The 21,494-nt window shown below is 39.8% G+C and overlaps 1 protein-coding gene across 1 annotated transcript in view; it reads left to right on the top strand.

The window, feature by feature from the left end:
• SCFD2 (sec1 family domain containing 2) overlaps window positions 1–21,494 on the top strand; it is a 211,314-nt gene that overhangs the window by 31,582 nt on the left and 158,238 nt on the right. Inside the window, exon 3 of the mRNA XM_063401933.1 lies at window positions 9,487–9,614. Within this exon, the coding sequence (XP_063258003.1) occupies window positions 9,487–9,614 (128 nt within the window). The remainder of the gene's footprint in view (window positions 1–9,486; window positions 9,615–21,494) is intronic.

The raw sequence follows: 21,494 nt of genomic DNA, 5'->3' as shown, positions 1-21,494 counted from the left end.
TTACATAAATATCTCATGAAGCACTGATTAGTTTATTAACTTTGCAGTGCACTTTAATTGACAGATTAATTTCTCATAGCTTCTTTCATCTGTTTTTCTAGTGAGATTATTTCTTTAAAATTCCTGTTTGCAGCGTGGAAAAATGCAAATCTCAAAACCTTGTGTGGCTGAGGCAGAAAAGTTGGTGTTTTAACAGCACTCTGTGTGACCTTTAGTTAATCAATTGTTTTATCAATCAAATTATGCTAGTATGAGTTAATTAATTAAGTTGATTTTGATGTGACACAGCCTTCCTGGAGTATACACAGAAAGGAGGGAGGGGAAAGAAGGGTCTGTATAAACACCATATGCAAAGGCTGAAGCTTTCAGCCTGCCATTAGCCCTTTATCTAAGAGGCCCTTGGCATATAAATCAAACAATAACCTCTCTGTTTTGAGTCAGTGCCAAAGTATACAGCCACAGTTGAGTCTAGGACAGATTACACCCACCGAGTGGCTTGAGGGCTTGGAGTGAAACTGGGAAATAACCATTAAATTATTTAGGAACATATTTATGTTCTTTAATATTGGCTGTTGGAGGCTTTTTTTTTGTACTATTTGCTTCATGTTCTAATCATAAAAACCAATACAGGGAAGCATTTTAACATACATCTAAGTGAGGATGTGAGAATAATGTTCTAAGTTGAAGGGCTGCAAAGATCTTGTGTTTTAAAAGGTTTTGTGTGTTATGCCATGTTGCTAAATTTTTATTAATCTATTGCAGAGGTAGTAATTTTCATGCTCCTGCAGTTTTCTGCAAGAACAATACCAAGATGACATTAGCTTTTTGTATGGTTTTACTTAAGGTTAGGATGGATTGGAAAATAGTTCCAGTTTGTACTGTCTGAAGTGCATTTAATTAGGCTGAACAGATCTGCCAACTGTACAAAATGTTCAACAGCACAATGAACTAGGAACCACTGCTAGGAACCACTTTAAAAATTAATGTTACTTTGCTTTCCTAGAAATAATGTTAGTTCCTTCTGGGAATGTGCAGCCTACATTTATTTGAAAACAAAAATGTTGTGGATTTTTTTTTTAATCTGAATAAAGTATTGCTGAATCTTTAGTTGAACACACATTGGCTTAGACCATCAAGAGCACATGCTTAGGATGTGCTCAAATTGCAGCCATGCTAGAGACTGAGCTCCCAGAAATACTGATAGCTGTTTTTGTATGGAAAATTTCAGATAAATCATGTTGGAGCTGTTTGGTCACTTTCAGAAGGGTGAAACGAAAAGCAGCTTCATTCTCTGAACCCAACTGGGTTCTGGGAACATGGGCGTGTGGAGCTCTTTTCATCTACCTGGCAGTCCCCACAGCATGTCCACACAATCCCTGTGGCATGGAGGAGCTGCTGCTGCAGGGAGGCCATTCCAGACGTTGTTGGTTGTTTCCAGTGGGGGCTGCTGTGTGTGTGGTGGGGTGCAGTCAGGGACTCTGCTGTCCCCACCACAGTTGTCAGGCTGGCACTTGTCCCCGGCAATCCACAGCACATCTGGTGTAGCCTTGGCGCCGCCTCCGTGGTCTCCAAAACAGCGGGGCAGTTGGAGGAGGGAGGATGTCTCTGGATACGTGGCCTTTGCTCCAGGCTCAAAGCCAGTTCGTTGCATCTTATCGCAGGCTTGTGCTTCTCTTAGGTTTATCGGTATTCCAATGACATATTGCAGCAATGGGTTTGTCCTTCATAGTAATGGTCTTCTGACCACCTGGTGTTGTTTTCTGAAGTGCTGTGCACATAGTGTGGTGTTGCGTTGTCTTTAAAGAAATGTGTTATTGCAAGGGCAATACTTAGCAGCCCACTTTTTTTTTTTTTAGCAGTCACTCAGTTTTGGGCAGCTTTGTGGTATTAATGGCCCTCTCATTTAATCTTTACTGATTTTTTCTCTTCTGCCTTCCTCTTGTGAAAATATACAGGCACAGCTGAGTTGTAAAGCTGTATAGGCGAAAGGTGAAAGTTTTGCTGATACAATAACCACAGAATCTGGCACATGTTGAGATGACCACAATTTGCCTTCTGATTTTTTTTTTAATCTGTGAAAGTATAAACATGACTACTTTGTTATGCTGAAATTCTGTCATTTCAGTTGATTAATTTTTGAAGCCCACTCACAGTTATTTTCTGTCTCCTATTCAGAGCCTGTGTCAGCAAATTGCTGTTTGAAATCCCATGTCCTTTGCCAGGTGTATAAATAAGAACATTTACTTATCCTTCCTTCCTTATTAGTATCTTATGATGTCCTCCACCTGGTTATTTGCTGTTTATGATGTTATGATACAGGCTGTGCTTTCACCTGACACCAAGAGGTTTAAAACCAAAATAAAACTATACAAAGTCATCTTTTTCTTCCTTCATTTAAGCTGCAGGAGATCTGTGAAGGAAACTGTATGTAGATACTGGTTTCTCAATTTGGCATTTGAAAAGGTTCTAGAAGAGACTCTTGACCTGTTTTTCACTAAGCCTGGGGACATGGCAAGGCCTACATGTAACTGAAAGAAATTCTAGTGTTTTATAAGGAGAAAACAGAATGACCTGAATTTGTCCTGTTAGGCAAAAAAGTCCAGGCAAAAATCCAGTAATAGATAATGTACATGTCACTTTTATCTTCCTTGACTCAAAATTAGATCACATCACTATAATTTGCAATAGCTTGCCAGAGAGCCCATATGTGGCTGATAATTTTGGGGATTATGGTACGCTGCTTGGACAAGAGTGTTTGACTTGTTTTCATTGGTTAATTACTCATGCTGATTGAAGAAATATATTGCCAAACGAATACTTTAAATGCTAGGAGGGTTAGGAATGGTTTATTCAAACATAATGGTAAATGAGGAGCACTTAGTAATTGGATGAACATATTTTCTAGTATAGGCTTATTGCTTCCTGACCTTTTGCTCTTGCATTAGAGACCAGGAAGACCATATTTTAATAACTCATAAATAATAGACAAGACCTGAAGCAGTAAGGGAAGTATCTTTCTGTACTGGTGGTATGAAGCAAGACACATGTCATTTCAACCAAGGGTAAATTGTGGTGTTGTCCTCTGGACCCCCTCAGGATAAGTACCCCCAGATTTCTATCTTTGCCTCTAGTTTTGCATTTGCTCTCCATGGACTGGTGCTTGATTTCACCTATTTCCAGACTACTGCCTCCAGCTTGGAAATAGCACATCCTAGTGCCACCAACCTCCCCTGTTCTCCCCAAATTTGTTCAAAATGAGTAGCTTTGAGACTAAGCCTACCAATGATCAGGGATGGGGATACTTTCTGTCAGATAAACTTGGCAGTGTTGTCCTTGAAGGACAGGACCAGACCATATCAAGAAAGTAAGTTACAATTATTTTAACAGATGCAAGATTTGGCATTTGATAATCAACCTGTAAATGTCTAGATCAAACAAATTAGTTATCAGAACACGTTGCTGAAAGGAGTCCCATGGGAATGAGAGCAAGCTCCCCCACAGTGAGTATTGCTGAAGCTAGTGCTCCACCACCAAAAGAACTGCTTACCATACTGTACCCTTACTTCTGCTCAGGGTTTTGGCTTTTTCACCCTGACATCTTGCAGGCTTTTTCAGTCTGCATCTTGTAAACAACAGATTTCATTGTGTGGTCTTTCCATTGGATATTATAAATTTGAGAAGCCAGCTAGTTAGCCACTTCATGGCTAAGTCATTTTATTATTGATTTTAATTTTTGTTTTTCCATCTCTCCTGTCTTTAATTAGAGAAAATGTGTCTCTGGAGGCTGCAAATATGGAGCTGCTTTGAAGCACCTGCATCAAGCTTTAGTCAGCATGGAACATGCCAGTCATTCTGACTGGTTCTCATCAGCACCTTTTTCCTGACACTATTGCCACCTGGTGTCTCATTTTAGGATTCGTATAGACTATGGATTTGATGACTTGGTCCTTTTCCCCTCTGTCTTCATGATTAAGCTTTGAAAACTGGCATGCAAATACCAGAAGTAGGGAAGCTGCATCTTTTAGTTGTCTAGATTTCTCCCTCTTTCTTTATAATCTTTTCCATTTTCGTTTTAAAGTACAAATTCTGTGCAGTTAATTAGTTTTGGAACAGAGAATGTCTCATTAAAAAAAATGTATATGAGGGGAAGGCAGAAATTTGCAATTATGAGATGTTTGTCAAAGATTGCTTTATGTTTAGTATTTGGTTTATATATGCTTTATATCTGGTAAATTGAATGGTATAACTGTGTCCAGTGGCTTTTCAAAGACTTATGCTTTTTCTCTGAACTTAATGCGATATTTTTGTTTAATAAATTTTCAACCAGGTTACTGCTACACTTGTTTTTATTCTGTTTTCTGATATAACTGGTTAATTAGGTGCAATACATTGACGATAGCAATAAAAGAAATGGACAGGGTATAAAATCAGTGAGCAAATTTCACCTTGTTGGTGAAACTGATCAGAGAGGCCCCTGAATTTTAGTATTCTCTTATCTTCATTAGGCTTGCTGTGCCCTGCAAAAGATTTTGTAATAGAACTGCACAGAATTGTGTACTGTAATATTTACCTAATTTTGTGACATTTATTTTGAAGGGTGTTTTTGAATTCTTGAGCTGTACTGTTGTGTAACTATAAAGGATTTATTTTTTCTTAACCAAACCATCATCATTCAGACAATATCTTTTAAGGGTTTTGTAATACATCGAATATTTAGAAAAACCCCAACAACTGTTTCATTTCAGAAAACTACTTTTGGAGTGCAGAGGTTCACTAGATAATGTGTAAAATCATTACATGGTTCTTGGGAAGTCAAGGAATGCAAGACAAGGGAGAAATTTGAATTGGGGTGCTGGATTCTGTAGAAATCACTGATTGCCAGTGTCACTGGAGTGGGGCATTTGCACCAAAGCAGAGGAACTGCAGATGGGAAAAAGAGGAGGGGAATGGCACCACAACAAGAGCTGGAAGGCAGTTGCAGACAAATGTTTCCCTGAAAGGGTAAGATAAGATAATATATTTTCCGAGTATTAGATATCTCTGAAAGGAATATGTTGTGGTAACTTCTCAGAGCAGGCAAGAGGCAACACCAGAGCCCTGTACTGTGTCCTACTGACTCATTCCCAGCAGTCATGTCTTGTCACTGATGGAGGTTAAGAGTGGGTGTTTTTCAAAGCAAAAACCTTTCTTGGAAAGGGTAATAGAGGGGGAACAGGAAAAGTGTTAGCAGCAGAAAAAATACAAGTGCTTTTGTGGCTCTTTTCCCCTATTATATTAAAAAAAAAAATTACTGAGCTTAAAAATTGTTTTCTGTGGATTGACCTAGTCTGTTGACTGTTAGCTATTGATATACATTGACCTCATACTGCTTATATATATGAGACCTAAACCACTAAGTACTCTGCAAAGTTGTGGGAAGAAAAATGTCTTACAGAAACTCTGGATGACGGAGATGTAGCATACAGGAGTGTGGTTGACTCTCATCTCCTTTAAGGCTGTACCATAGTTGTTTTGCTTTTTCCTATTTTTGGTGTATTAAACCAGCCTCAGGGATCCTGCAAACTTTGGTCCTGTGATTAAAGAAAAACTTACTGGGGTTAAAGGAGGAAGAAAGAATATACAAGGCAAAAAGCAAATCCATAGCGCTTCCTTTTTTTGTTTTCTTAAAGCATTGGTATGACTCATTCTTAAGGTTTTTTTCTTTGTTTAGTTTAAAATAATGGGTCTGTTATTTTGGAGGGATATTATAGTTTACTAAAAAGTAGAAGTATCAGCTGAAGCAGGGACTTCTGGTAGTGATGATACAATATAGTATGATAATTGTTTCTTTCAAGGACCTTGCCGTCTGAAGTGACAGGACTGATCCACATGTGGTGTGGAAAGAGAGAGCAGCAAGCAAGGATTATGGAAAAATGATGTAACCTCATCACATGCACTCTTTTATTGACTTCTATAGATGTTTTTAGGATGTTTTCCATGCTTTACTGTTGTCGTGGTTGGGGGGGGAGGTGAATTTTTCCAGGGAGATGTGGGCAGTCCAATCAGTGATCAGCTTTTCTGCTAGCACCTGGATTAGTCACTCGGAGGTTTGGACACGCCTCTGAGGACACAAAGAGTTAAAAGCAGGAGTCTGGGGGGTTTGGCCTCTTTTCAGATCCTGGTTTCAGCAGAGGGATGTGTCAGGCCTCCTTCCCCTGCCCGGCCACGAGGCTGGGTGGGGGAGGGGAAACACGTGGTCGGCTCAGGTAAGCCGGAGCCCCCGGGGGGGGGAGAAGAGAAGGGACAGAACTGGAACTGAGCTGCCCTGTCCAGGATGGAGGGGTGGAAAACTGTGGAAGTGCCTTCTGTGTGTGCTCACCCCCCTCCTCCCCCCCAAACTCCGGGAGAAGGTGCCCAGCCACGTGGGGGTTTGCGGAGCCTGGGAGTGCCTCCGCTTGCAGCACCCTGCTGAGAAGAAACTGTTAACCCTTGCTTGGTAGAAAGAAACTTTTCTTAGACATTGATTCTCATGACTGGTGGTTTTCGGAGAGAGGGAAGCAGCCTGGGACCGAGATGATAAAGCATGATTGGAAGGAACTCGATGGAAGAATGAGAGGAGTAGCCTTTTGAGCCAGACTTCTCTTGCATAATGTCAGCCATGGACTGAACTTAAGTCTCTTTTGAACATAAACTGCATTTTGGGTGGATGCAGCTGCCCCTGCTTTTGCTACAGTGACTGGCACTTTGAAGAGTGGAGCGAGCAGAGAAAAGAGGGGGAGGGTGAGGTGGCACCCTCTGCCCTCAGGGCAGACCTGCTCCTGGAACCCTGGCCCCTGGGTAAAAAGGGGAGAGCTTGGCATGCAAGTATCCTTAAAAGAGCCCTGTATGCAGTTTTCAGCCTGTGGACAGCGGTGAGAGCGCTGGACATAGGAAAAAGAGAGTGTCACCCTGGCAGACCTCTCTGGGCGGTGCCACGGGTGACATGGGAACACATAAGGGGTGGACCCGTGTTTTCTGAGGAACAGTCTGTGGTGCGAGAGAGACTCCTCTCTCCCTTGCTGAATTGAAGATTAGTTTGTTTTTGAGTGGTGATTGTTTGATCTAAAACCCAAGGGTTGGTCTGTGAAGAGTGATGGGTGGGGAGGTAGAAACTGGGAGAAGAAATGTTCTAAGAAGTTTTTATTTCTGTCTCTGTGTGTGTTTAAGAGTATCTCTGTCCCTGTTCTTATGTAATTAATAAAGTTTTGGTGGGTTTTTTTTGTTTTCAAGGTTTAAGCCTGCTCTGCTCTGTTCCTGATCACATCCCACAGGAGTTGTTAGAGAAAAAACATATATTCATGGGTGCACTAACATCTGGCCAGTGCTAACCCATGACAACTGTTTGCTAAGTATCTTTATGAAGTATAAGAGTGAGGAAGATGAGACTACAAAAACCTGTGCAAAATCTGGTAGGCTTTTATTTTAGCTTCCTTATATTGCTTGTTTTCCTTTGTTTAAAGGCTTAGCTCCTGGTGTCTTGTTTGTATGAGACTCTGTGCTTACATTTATGGTGATGAGAATTGTGAGAATGAGAACAGGTTAAAGATCTTAAAGAGAAGTTTGACTTATTTTTCTTCCAAATAAGGAAAAAAGTATTTTTAAATTTAGCTTCAGGCAGTTTCAGGTGCAATTCCTGATATCTGTAGATTTGGTATTGGAACTGTGTGTTCAGGAAGGGATCAGTTATCAGGCAGTGCAGTGGCCTTACAAATTCCAAACCTCAGCTACAGTTGTGACAGCGAAACATACCCTGTGAATGTGATGTGAGCAGGATCAATACAGTGCATTTACAAGTGATATTTGGTGGGGAGTAGATTGAGTAGATAATCTGTAAAAATAGCATGGCTGAGGATCACAGAATCAGAGCTATTAAAAGATCTCTAAGATCATCAAGTCCAACCTTTGAGTATTCCCATGCCCCCTAAACTAAACACAAAGTGCCAGATCTACTCATTTTTGGACAATTCCAGGTATGATAACTCCACTACTTCCCTGGGAATCCTGTCCCTATGCTTGATAACCCTTTCCATAATGAAATTGGTTTATTGTATTGAAGCATCTAGTTGCTTTGGAAATCTCTCATTTCTTGCACTATTGTATGTTACATATCACTGTAGTTTTTCTTGTGAGCAATCTCATTGGAGCTGCTGCCCATGAAAAGTCACAGCATCAGTGCTCAGATTGCATTTGGTGATGGAGTACAGGAGCTGCTGCAGGTGCCCCAGCTGCTTTTGGGAGGTGCTGCCTCCTGCCTCTGTGTTTAGAAGGAGGTCAAGTTGCACTGTGTGAAAGAGAAACGGAAAGACTGCGTTAGGTCATCTGATTTTTTTTTTTCTTTAAACCATCGCAGTAGGGCGAAATTTGCACTTCCTACTCATGTGATTTGTTCAGAAGAAGGGTAACACAACTTTCTTCCCACAGTCCTTCCACCCACTCAGACTTTGACAGAGGATGTGGGTTGCTTGGATGTCAGAAGTGGGGCTTGGTGATCCTTTTACCTGGTTTGGGATAGGGCACAGATTTGCTAAATACAGCCCTACTGCTGCAGCAGAGCATAAGAACAGCTGCTCTGGAATGGATATCAAATGAATTATTATGAATTTCTATTTCCATGAAACAGAGCTTGTTTTGGCATATTTATAAGCATGTTGTAAATGACATCAAAATGTCTGTAGGAGTAAAATGTCTCCTGAGGAAAAAACAGAGGGAAGCTTTTCCTTTAAAACAAAAACTAAATTTAAAAAAATCTACATGGTTAATCCCAATGTGTGGCTTTAGTCTCAAGCAAGGAATTTTTCCTACCTTATTCTCCCCTGCCACTGAGTGAACAATGAATTCATTCACACTAGCAAGAAATGCAGTGTCTGGAGGAAAGAGAAGACTGACAGGGAAGAGAGTGCAGATGAGCTGCAAAAATGCCTGATTTAGGTTTAGCAGCAAAAACAACAAAAAGGAAATCTGTAATTACAGAAATCATAAGGACAGTTAATTTCTGCTGTGGATTATTCATTTCACATATGGAGAATCCATGAAACCCAAAGTGACAGTAGTTCATCAAAATTATAACAACCTGCAGCATTGGAAATACCAGCTTTGGGATATAAACTCTCATGGGGAAGTTAGAACCCATCCTTTCCACAGCTTTTTAGTAACTGAAGAAGTTTGGACTGTTTCTGATATTCTCATGGGTGAACAGTAGTGGTTACTTTTAGAATGGCATGCTTATTTATTATATATGAATTCTAATGCTTTATAATTGGTAGCAAAAAGATCTAACTTTTCTGTAAAACTGTAGCAGAATAATCAATCTTTTGCTAAGAATAATCAATCTATCACTTTATTTTTGTGTGTGTCCTGCCCACCTGAGAGATTAGTAAGTAGAAGCACTCATCTCAAAACATAAATGTTGTCTTAAGCTTACTCCATTATTCTAGCAATGTTTAGTGTAACTGTGTCATTTTCTTACAGTGATCCAGCTGCCAAAGCTCTCTGGGAGTCCTTCATGAACCTCAAACAAAAGGAAGCTGTGATGGAGGCCAGGAGACACCTTGTGGAGGCTGCAAGCAGAGAAAATTTACCTATTAAGATGAGCATGGGTGAGTAATGTGACAGTCTCCCTTACATAGTGATAATATGAAATACGATGTCAGCTTCTCTTTTTCCACATAAGCCTCTTGGGCAAAACCCACCCATTCTTGGTTCATCCCCGTCCGTGTCAACAGACCTTCACGGCTACCATGGGATCTTTCTGGTATATAAGTGAGAGACAATTAAAAAAAAAAAATTGCAACAACATTAAAAAGATTGAGAACCATGGAGAAGCACTGGAGTCCTAGAAGGAGGGTTTTAAAGGCTTGTAAGTGCTACTTGTCTTTATTTTGCAGAGCATGAGACTTTTTTGCTAAAAACGTTAGCAGGATTTGTGTCCTGAAAGCAGATAACTGGAAGTTGTGCAGCTCTTGCATATGATAATACTATATAGGTAGTATTTACATTACATAGGTCATGAGGTTTATGTCCGGTAAGGCTGCCTGGCTCCGGGGAGTTTAAGCTGAGAACCATGTCTGGACACCCTTTAAACCTCAATTTTTCAAAATATTAGAGAAACAGATTAAGACACAATGGCTTTTAAAAACTCTTTTAGAACCTCATTCTCATCATGTGCCATACTCAGTAAAATGTGGAAATTGATATATTATGCATATAAAAACTGGTATTCCCTCTATACAGCAATATTTTTGTATTGTGTGTACTCTTATAGCAGAAGGTCTACTTCTTACTGAACTTTTCATCAAGAGAGAAAGGTCCTCATGGAATAAGAGTAACAGACTTTTATCTGTGACTCCAGAGTAAACTGCCTAGATATTGTAGAATTAGATGCACAAGCAACTCATGAATTCATTACAACCATAATGTGTAGGATATTGTATGGTCTTTACAAATACCTAGAACATGCATTATCTAATAATAGATTATTAATCAGAAATACTAGATTTCTGCAACAGTAATGTTGTAAGCTGTTTTAAAGAAATGGAAAAGGAGTAGCTCAAAAAAGGCTATTACAGATTTGTCTGAAGGAGGGAAGGTTCAGTAAACAATAAAATCTTGTTTAAGTTTTTAGTAGGTGTGAGTATTCACCATAATAATGTTAAGAAGCCCCCACTATTTTTCTGTGACATACACTGTAAAGGCAATTATTATTAATGCTGAAATTCATCTTTGTTATAAGAGTAATTGCTTCTTGTCTTTAAGAGGTAATGATCCATCTGTGACCTTTGCTCCTTTGTGTGAATGATGAGATTAGCCACCCTCTCCTCTGTGTCCCCTTCCTGTGGTATCCAGTGAAGGCTGCAGTAACCTAGTTTTTAATCAGTGTCTGACACTTACTGAATGTCTTCCATACATGGGCCCCATACAGTGCTATATGGCAACACTAGGAGTTGATGATGAAACAAATTTCTGACTCTTTTGTTGTTGAAATGTAGCATAGAGTAATACTGACAGAATTTTGTGCTTCTGTGAATTTTATATTTATCTTGCACTAGAATCATAATCAGTTATTAACTTTGAAGTTCAAAGGGTGGAGTAAAGTTTGAGGCAGTCTTGTAAATGATAAACAGGGATAAAATCAGAAACAAGGAGAAGGGACAAAATAAAGCATTTCTTATTGAGCAGAAATGCAGAAAACCTGAAACTCACACCCAGATGTCATACTGTGCAACGACACATATTTGTTAACGACTTCTTAAAATGGACAGCATTTACTGCTTGTTCTCATGCTGCAGAACATCTTACTTCTCGGTAGGGAAGCTGGAAATTGTGCTGTTTATCAATCGCTGCATTTGCTGAGAAGCAAAAAATTGTAGTGGCCTGTTCTGGCCCTGATTGCTATGTTTTTTTGAAAGGCTCCTTCCACTGCAGCTGTGATATGAGGCAACTCTGGCTGGAGAGAAGTGAAATGCTTTCACTGGGCTCTGTGCTTAGATTTGAGTTTTTATGGAAGAACTCGGTGGATTGCACATTGTTTTTCTCAACACCTAGGGTATTTTCTGAGATTTTTATGGCCCTGATATTAAATGTCAGAGATTTTCTAGCATGAAAGTTTCCTCTTACTCTCTTTACTAAGACCAGCTGTGTCAGATTGTAAGGATATTTTCCTTACTACTTCTTTTTTGCTATTTTTTCCCCCTGGAAATAAGGAGTGAATTACATTTGAAAGCAAAGCTTTGAATTCCATTTGGTGTAGCTGAGCCCTCCTGCAGTGGCCACCTGCCTGAAAAACTGCATTGCTTGTGACACTGGCAGCATGGGAGCCTTGTGCAGTTATGGGAAACTTAATCCCATCCTGTTTCTGTATTTCCAGTGAAAGGGAAATAAACTCTTGTTTTCTAGGCTTTGAAAGGCTGCTCATTGCTCTGAGGTGTTCATGTGCTTGCCTACGTTTCCCCTGCAAGCAGTGTTCCTGATGCCAGCTTTCCTCTTTCTTTGCCTGGCTGCATATGGCAGGAGCAGTGGCTATCCTGGGAGGACACACAGATCAAGCTTTTGCTTTCTGCTGTCTTCTGAATATGTCCTCCCCCTCCTGAGAAGGAATGAGAATAGGAAAACTGTTGAAGGAGACACACATCTTCTCTCCAGCACCTCCAAATGTCTGCAGGCCACTGGGAACTCCATCTTTTTCCAGTGAGGTGAGCAGGCAGCGAGCAGAGGAGATCTGATGGAGAAAAAAGAGAAATAATGGATACAACAATTATGGTTACATTGTTTGAGCTGGGTAGATTGGAGCTCTGCTTCCAGGTGATCTTGATGTTCATAGGCATCGTTTTAGTTGTATCAAGGGAAGTGGTAGTGGGGATGGCTGAAGTATTTGTTTGCGTGTAAATAGGTGAAGCTGTCCTTTTCTAGATGTCAGGTAAATAAAGAGCTATTAAAATATTGCATGTCAATTTAGATACTCACACACACACTTCAGAAAACCCCAAATCCAACAAACAACACTTTTTAAGAACTACATCAGCTCCATTTTTCCTCTGACGTATTTGCATTCGTGTTTTATGTACCCAGATGAGTGCTGGTAAATACTTGCCAAATTCTGGTCAGATGTATAGGTGTAAATATGTAGGTGTAAATTATTTTGGCATAATAAAAATCCTGGCATTTGAAATGTATTAAGGATTAAATATCCTTTTGAAAAGCTCTTTGGAAGACAAGATTATCTTCATAGCTTTTGGGCTAAGATTTATAGCATTGTGCTAAATTTAAGTTAAATTATAAATACTGGAAAGGCATTACTTCTGCCCACCCCTTAGTAAGTGACTGTAACAAAGCTGCTCTGGAGCAGCAGAGAGATTGCTGCTTTTTCTATTCCTGAATTTCCTGCTCCATTCTTCATAGGTCTGATGCATATCTTAATTATCCTCTGAGCATGGCAGCCCTTGCCTCTCTCGTTGAAAGCTTTACTATTAGCATAGTATTTGGCAATGGTAAAAACTTTGCTACAAATGTTCTTTTGTGGCTTGAGCAACACCTGTACTCTTCTGTTTGAAAAGAGCACAGTAAACCTTGACTGAGTCTGAATTCCTTTATTGTGTCTTTTTACTGGCATGGAGACTGATGAAAGTCGAAACACTGGTGTAGTAACAGAAACAAAGTGCAGTGTGCTGTTACACAAGCCCTTGTTAGCAGGAGAAAAGCCATTTGGTTTCTTTCCATTTAAATTCTACAAATACAGTTTTAAAAATCAAGCTCACTATAAAATTAGCAAATCCTTAGTCTTTGTGAAGTGAAAAAAGAGTGCTGTAACTTTTTAAAATGGAGTGGTTTGGAGGGGTTGAATTGAACTCTTACTTGTTTGGGTAGAAATAGGAAGATGCTGAAATTCAAGTGTGACAATACAAAACAATATTTTGAGTTTAGAGCAGTAGTGTATAATGGACAGGATCCATACAGTAGATCAATAATTTATCTACAAACATAAACCATATAAAATCTGTATTATTTTCTTTTTAATGAAGAGTTGCATTGGACTGCAATAGCGTTTAACATGCTATTTGTTCCTTATGAGAAGACTATAAAAATATTCCATAGCATAAATTTCTGGAATAAATTTTAAGGACAAAAGCTACCAGCCAATATAATGAGCTAATAAGGTAAGTACATATATGTGTCTTTCTAGATAAAAAAAGTCTGATCTCTGGTATCTCAGATCCACCATGGCCAGCCATTAAGATAATTTTGTGAAGGAGACAAGTAGTTAGACAACAGCAATCTGAGTCTGAGGTCCTTACAAGGGAGTAGAAGGAGGGTCATCACTGCAGAGCTCAGTGTGATCTGTGGGGTATTTGAATCCCTTCTGTAGCATGTCTCTGAGTAAGTGATGGGTACCTGGGTAACGGCTGGGTTTGGAGACACTATGGCCCCGCATTTTGCAGAGAAGACATCATATTGTAGACTGGTTCTTGGAATGCTTATTATGTTTCTCTGATGCCTGTTCACCTGGTCTCCAAATCCTTTGGGAGAGCAAGCAACAGGATCAGTAAGGCAGCAGCCAAAGTTCTCCAGGCTGCCTCATGAAGTGAATGCCTTCATGTACCAACTTGACTGAACAGGCCTTGGCTTAGCCTGAGGTGTCTCAAATGTTGGATAGTGAGTCTCACAGTGATCCTTCAAGGGCTCCCTGATCTTCTCAGAGCATTTTTCCAAGGAGAGGGGTTGCTGCTTTTCTCAGACCTGAATTCCTTCCATTGTGCAGCCTGGATCCTGAACAGGCAATTCTTAAGGCGAATTCGTCTGCTCTTTAAAAGTAACAGTAGTCCTGCAGTGTGGGACTTTCTAGCCATGGATTTTTTTCCAGCCTATTGCAATAGTGACTTCCTGATTTCTCCCTGTAGTGCAGCTAAAAACATAGTCTTGACCTGAAGCAAATGTTCCCAACCTCAGGGATGGTCAATATAGCAGATGTTTCGTTGCATCATTCACCCCTGGAGGCAGGAAGACTTTTTGCTTCTCAGTGTGCTAAATGTTTTTGAAGACTTTGAAGTGTTTCTGTAAAATTTGGAAATGTTCCTATTTGGGAGGCTTCTATATAGGTCTGCATTCCCAGGGAATGCACTTTGAGTATCATGGGGACAGGCTTTCCCTGGTAACTTTTGATGAAGGTGGTTTCTGAACACTATTTACCACACTGAGTACTGTAGAAAGACACTGATATTACAGCTATTATTTGCAGCATTACAACAGGCTGAATTTCAGGGCTTCAACCCTGTTGAGGGTTCACCTAACAAACTAAATAGATCCCATCTTCTGATAGTCTTCTGGGTTTGCCAGTTTAGGACAGATATGTTCCAAGCTCCACATGTGCAGTATGTAGCCTTCTGCTGTTTTTCTTAAACAACTAAACTTTTCACTTAGTCTCTGTAACTCATTATATGTAACAGAAAGGATGAAGGATATTCATATTCCTACCAACAAAGTTCTCTGTTTTTCAGGAGATGTTATAAAGTAGCTGAGATGGAGAGATATTCATGAGCAGAAGTTTGGTTTTCTTCAGTAAATGACACTACATTAGCGTGTAGTGTTGTTTGGAAGCATCACTAGCTGAGGAGCCATCTTTGTACTAATCATTATACTTCTATCAAGCTGGATGTTATTGTTGTTGGATGTTCGTTTTCTTTTCACTCTCACCTGCCAATACTCAGAGTAACATCTTTGAGAGCTTAAAATACTCAAAAGAAAGAACAAGCACATCTCAAAGTAGCTGGAACTATGTGAAGTGAGATGTCCATATGCATATTTTGCAATTTATCCATCCTTTTTTTTTCTGTCCAGCACGTATAGGTTCCTGTAGTTTAAAAAATCATGTGATTTATGAGGATCAAGTATTTATGCTCTTGGTGTGAATCCTGTGCAGGTTGAGGATTGAATTGAGTTCTTACTGGGCTTGGAAACAGCTGTTGGTGTGGAAGCAACTGTGTGGCAGAAGCTTGGTGGTAAAGAAAAAGATAAGGCAGTGGCAGAAAGCTGATTTTGAGAGCACAGCTATTCATCCTTTCTTATCAAGTGCATCCCAGAGGAAGAATTATGTGATACAAAGTCTGGCAGGAATTTTGCCCTTTTTGATGACTGCTTCCATCATAGCACAGAATGAGGGGTGTCAACAAATAGGGATGAACTATAGAACAATCTTGGGCTGGAAGGGATTTCTGGAGTTCATGTAGTCCAACCTCCTACTCAAGTCAAGGGCAACTTTAGACTGGATATGTTGTACCTTGTTCAGCTGGATTTTGAATATTAATGTGGAGGGTTGAGCACTGGCCACTAAATTCCACAGCCTGTCTGGCTACTCTGCACTGGTCTTAACCACTCTTGCAGAGAAAATGCTCTCCTTTCTGTACAATTAGATTTTTCACAGGCTGCAGTGTGTGACCATGGCTTCTTGTCCTCTCACTCTGCATCTCCAAGATGTCTGCTTCAGTCTTCCCTGCAATCACTCATCACATCCACAAAGATAGTAACACCCCTCGCTGCTTTCATAGCTTGAGATTAGCAAACACATCTCCCTTAGCCTTTACTTGTGCATCATTTTCTCTAGCCTAGATCACTGTAGTGACCCTTCTCTGAACCTACTCTAGTGTGTCTTGTACTGTGGAGCCCAAAACTTCATATTCCAGATGCTGTCTCTCAAGTACTAAATAGAGATTTACAATCACTTCCCTCTGCCTCCCAGTTGCATTTGTGCTGATGCCACCTATTACATGTTTCATTTTAATTGGTGCAAGGGCATATGGCTGATTCATGTTCAACTGGACAGGCACATTTAATCCTGAACTTCGAGGGACCTTGGTCACAGATCCACTGTTAGACTATTCTATGAGTTAAATAGTGAAGGAGCTCTCAGCCATTTGAGCAATACAGTGTATTTAATGAGGAAGAAGTAAAGTTTAAAATGAGAAGGACAGCTGTAGGTAGATTGTTCTTATCCATCTCTATCAATTTTGTAGCTGCTCAGCTGATTCAGTTATTCTTTCAATTCAATTATTCTTTCTGGTTTTGTTTTTTTCTTCTTTTAACAACTTATCAATTTCTTTTGTTTGTCTCTTACCTTTCCTTGCTCCCCTCCCTCCTTTGCCTACTGAGTTGTCTTTCAGTAGGTTATGTTCCTTTATGAATTGGGGAAAACAGCACTTCACATCTACCTGTCATTTGTTCACTGGGAGATATTATCTTTAATGGCAGAGTATCAATTTGACCCTCAAAGTACAGGATATTTTTTCTGGGAAACAGACACACTTAAATCCACCTGAGGTGAGAAGAGAGGGGAAAAATGGATGCTTGAACATCTGTGTCATTTATACCTCCTGTCTGAAAAAAAAAAAGTACCTTGCAGTACTAAATCCTCATCTGAATTGTAGAGATGAAAAGAATGGTTTGGAATATACAATCCCACTGGCTTCTGTTACTGCAACAACAGCCATAATTTTTGAAAATGAGTTTGGAAGGGGTCCTGGGAGTTAAGTCCTGCCCTATTCTTCACAGAAGCATGCTATGTTTATAGGAGACTGAGATTGATAATGTGAAGTGCACTTATAACAAAAATAAATTTTAAGCAGAGATGTTTTAATCTAAAACTGCAACTACCCACAATAGTTTTGAAATTAAAAAAAAAAACTCAAGGAGCATTCTGTAGCCTCTCTATGGCAAGAAGTTTATTTGGAGGCAAAATTTCTCCCTCAGTATTTTAGGAAGGTATTCCCCGCAGATGACTTCTAGCTTTTAGCTGTTCTTGTTTAGCAGATCAAGTGTTCTTAAAATTTGTTTTGTGGGCTGGTTTGAGTTAGGGGTTTTTTGTTTGATTGCTTAATGACTACTAAATTATGGGTTATGTGAATTTACCTTAAAAAAAGAAGTGTGGTATTGGGAGTACTCATTCTTGTTTTAAGTTTAAAGAAAAATTTCAGCTCATTCTGAAGAACCAAATACCATGTTCTACCCTAAGGTCTTGTTGAATTTTTTTTTACTTTATTTCTGATTCTGTTACTCCATATTCTTGCAAAAATAACAGTTCTTAGTTTAAGTTAGTTTTTGAAGTATCAGTAAATGTATTTTTGTCTGAGTTGTCTCTCATTGTTCTGTGAATAATGTACTGAATGCTCTTGTGGTGTGAGTAATGGTTCAAGCCCTAATAAAATTGTGAAGCCTGCCATATTTGTGTCTCATACCTCATCTACTTTGCACTTTACTGCTATGAAACAGTTAGTAGATGGAAGTGAAACACAGAATCCTATGCAGTGATGGGAAACAGAATAATGTGTTGGTAGTATGTTTTCTTTGATTGAATTGTAGTTGGCACAGGAGTGCAGGACTATTTGGCAAACCTTACTGTTACTTCTAAGAAGGGAGTGGGGTGACAGTAGTCTTTCTGTGTGCCTGGATTTTTTTGGACAAAGTTTTAATTTTTTCATTTTTTTAATATCAACTTTTTTTTCATAGAAAATAAACTAAAACACTAAAATATAAACAAGGGACTAAGTCTCCTTCTGTGTCTGGTTGTGATTAGAATTGAAGATAATTCTTAAAAATTTAAAAGTAAACACAAGTGTTGCTCTTGCAAAAGTTCTGTAAATATGTAATTTAATTATTTGTATTATTTTCCACTGTCATACTGCAAAGCTTATATAAACCTCAATATGAAGTCTTTTTGTCTTAATAAAAGTATAAGGAAATGCCTATGTTAATGTGGTCTTTCTCTAGACAATTTCAGTGATGCTCACAATAGTTAGGAGTAGATGTTGATGAGCAGATGAACATTTGTGAAGTTTTGAAACAAAGGTTTAATGAAAATCCTTGTTGTTACTAAATTTTTGTACTGTTTAAATCAAGAGAAAATTATTTTGATTTAAAGGCTTAAAAATTTAAATAGCGTTTACTTGCACATATACTGGCAACTGTTATTGTTTTGAGGGATTTCACAACTAACTTTACTTGTTCATTTTCTGGAATTTGTTGTAGTAGTAGTATGTCAGTTTCTAATCTCTCTAAACAAACAACTTTTATACAAAATTGTCTAGAAAAGGTTGAAATGCTTCTGGTTTTTGAGTACCTGTGAGTCAGTTCTGATGAAGCTAGATCAAAAGCTTCTCTGTAGAAATAAACGGATTAAAAAGAAAAGAAACATATATACACACACACATAAATTTGTAATGTGTCAGTTATGAATGCTGATGCAACTTCCTGAAAAGAAATAATTGTATTACCATCTTCTGTTCTCTGCTAAAATTTATTTGGTGGGTTTTTTCAGGTAAACACCAACCTTTTGTTTATTCACTAACCTTTCTTTATTTTTTTGCTGATATTGAGTTCTATTGTATCATCTCAGTCTTGAAAGTAAATATTTTGATTTTTGAATTTGAAGGGTGTTTTTTTTTAAAAAAGCCACTCTTACAGTAGACTGTCCATTTGTGATAATCAAGATGCAGTTAAAAATACAGTCCCTTAAGCCTCTTTGTATCTGGGTGAAAAATGAAATACCTCAAGTTCAGAAAATGAAATTCACTGGAATTGCTGTTCTTTATATGTGTGGGGGAGCAGCCTGGTTAAAATTAAGAAAGAACCTGATGTAATATGTGTTGTGATATCTTCATTTTGTAGGGTGCATCAGCCACAAGGACTGTGTTTTACGTCAAGGAAGAGTTGATGAGAGTGGGTTGGGAGATGCTGATTTTGGCATGCCGTGGAAACACATGGCATCTGCACTTTGGTGGAACACTCTTGTGGGTATCAACACTAAGTCATGTGCTTTGTGTGTCTGACGGTCCCAGAAAGGACTTCAGATTTTGCTTATGTTAAAAAAGGAGGGGGAACAAACTGAAAGTGGCTGAAAGGGATGTAGAAGTAAAGGAGCGAAGTGTCACCAAGAGGAGCCTGTGCCAAAGGATTTAAACCAAAGATAAAATATGTGTTGGTGTGCTTGCAATGTCTGTAGGTGTAAAACTTGGGGTGGAACATGGCAATTCAGTACAACTGTGTGGGCTGCCCAATGCTTTTTTTCCAAAGTATAATTCTTTAAGCCTCTTCATTCAGTCTCACAAAGGATGACTCGTTACACAAGAGACGTGGTGAATTACGTATGTACATACTCATATATCATCATGTTTTCCATCCCTGTTTAATTGCTTACCACCCCAAATGATTGTTAGGATATTCTCAGCTGCAGAAGTCTTCCAGAAATCATAAGAGAAATAATAAGTCCTGTGAATAGTGTACTGAAGAAGAACAATGACCTCCTTCTCTCTGGGGCGGTGTGCCAAGAACACAATGAAGTGCTTCAGTGTCTGAGAACATATGTCATAGGGCTAAATGAGGACATGCACAAGACACCTGACATTCCTTTGGGAATGTTATTTTTAAGACAAACAAGTTGATTCATTTCTGTGAGAAATTAAAAGTGTTCTGGAGATGATTCAACCAAATTTGTAGATTTCAAGTCCTTTTGCAGTCACAATGAATTACTGTTTCCAAGGGTTTTAAGGGCTGGAGACTCTGTTTGGGAGTTGGCCTAGTACCCTGTATTTATTAGTTTGGTGGAAGTGGTAAAAACTAAGTAATAAAATCCAACCCCTAGGCATATTTGCTCAGGATTTTGAGGAGTATTTGGTAAACTCTGGTATGCCAGTATTAAATTACAAGTTTAATATTGATGATAACCCCTGGGAAGCTTAATTCTGAAAGACAAGATTGCACCTGTTTATTCAAACAGGTTTTTTTTTTAGATTTGCTTTAATATTTGGGAGGGCAATCAGAGAGTATTGGAGACACTGGCTAGAGATGGTTATTACTTTTTGTGCATAGTGACTTAACAATCAGAGGAGGGAAAACTGAATGGTAGAGTACACAAAGAAGGAAACAATCATTTGAAGGGCCAGAACATTTAAAAACAAAGTTCCGAAGGACAGGAAAGAATAAAGTTATGTTTCACGTTGAAACACTGTCGTGGTTGGGGGGGAGGTGAATTTTTCCAGGGAGATGTGGGCAGTCCAATCAGTGATCAGCTTTTCTGCTAGCACCTGGATTGGTCACTCGGAGGTTTGGACACGCCTCTGAGGACACAAAGAGTTAAAAGCAAGAGTCTGGGGGGTTCGGCCTTTTTTCAGATCCTGGTTTCAGCAGAGGGACGTGTGAGGCCTCCTTCCCCTGACCGGCCACGAGGCTGGGTGGGGGAGGGGAAACACGTGGTCGGCTCAGGTAAGCCGGAGCCCCCGGGGGGGGGAGAAGAGAAGGGACAGGACTGGAACTGAGCTGCCCCGTCCAGGATGGAGGGGTGGAAAACTGTGGAAGTGCCTTCTGTGTGTGCTCACCCCCCTCCTCCCCCCCAAACTCCGGGAGAAGGTGCCCAGCCACGTGGGGGTTTGCGGAGCCTGGGAGTGCCTCCGCTTGCAGCACCCTGCTGAGAAGAAACTGTTAACCCTTGCTTGGTAGAAAGAAACTTTTCTTAGACATTGATTCTCATGACTGGTGGTTTTCGGAGAGAGGGAAGCGGCCTGGGACCGAGATGATAAAGCATGATTGGAAGGAATTCGATGGAAGAATGAGAGGAGTAGCCTTCTGAGCTGGAATTCTCTTGCATAATGTCAGCCATGGACTGAACTTAAGTCTCTTTTGAACATAAACTGCATTTTTTGGGTGGATGCAGCTGCCCTTGCTTTTACTACAGTGACTGGCACTTGAAGAGTTGGAGCGAGCAGAGAAGAGAGGGGGAGGGTGAGGTGGCGCCCTCTGCCCTCAGGGCAGACCTGCTCCTGGAACCCCGGCCCCTGGGTGAAAAGGGGAGAGCTCGGCATGCAGCATCCTTAAAAAGCCCTGTATGTAGTTTTGGCCTATGAGACAGCGGTGAGAGCGCTGGACATAAGAAAAAGAGAGTGTCACCTTAGCAGACTTCTCCGGGCGGTGCTATGAGTGACATGGAAACACATAAGGGGTGG

The sequence above is a fragment of the Prinia subflava genome, chromosome 7 (genome assembly GCF_021018805.1).
Source record: "Prinia subflava isolate CZ2003 ecotype Zambia chromosome 7, Cam_Psub_1.2, whole genome shotgun sequence".
NCBI classification, from domain to species: Eukaryota; Metazoa; Chordata; class Aves; order Passeriformes; family Cisticolidae; genus Prinia; species Prinia subflava.
The sequence above is the reverse complement of the archived record's forward strand: the minus strand, read 5'-3'. Positions and strand labels throughout refer to the sequence as shown.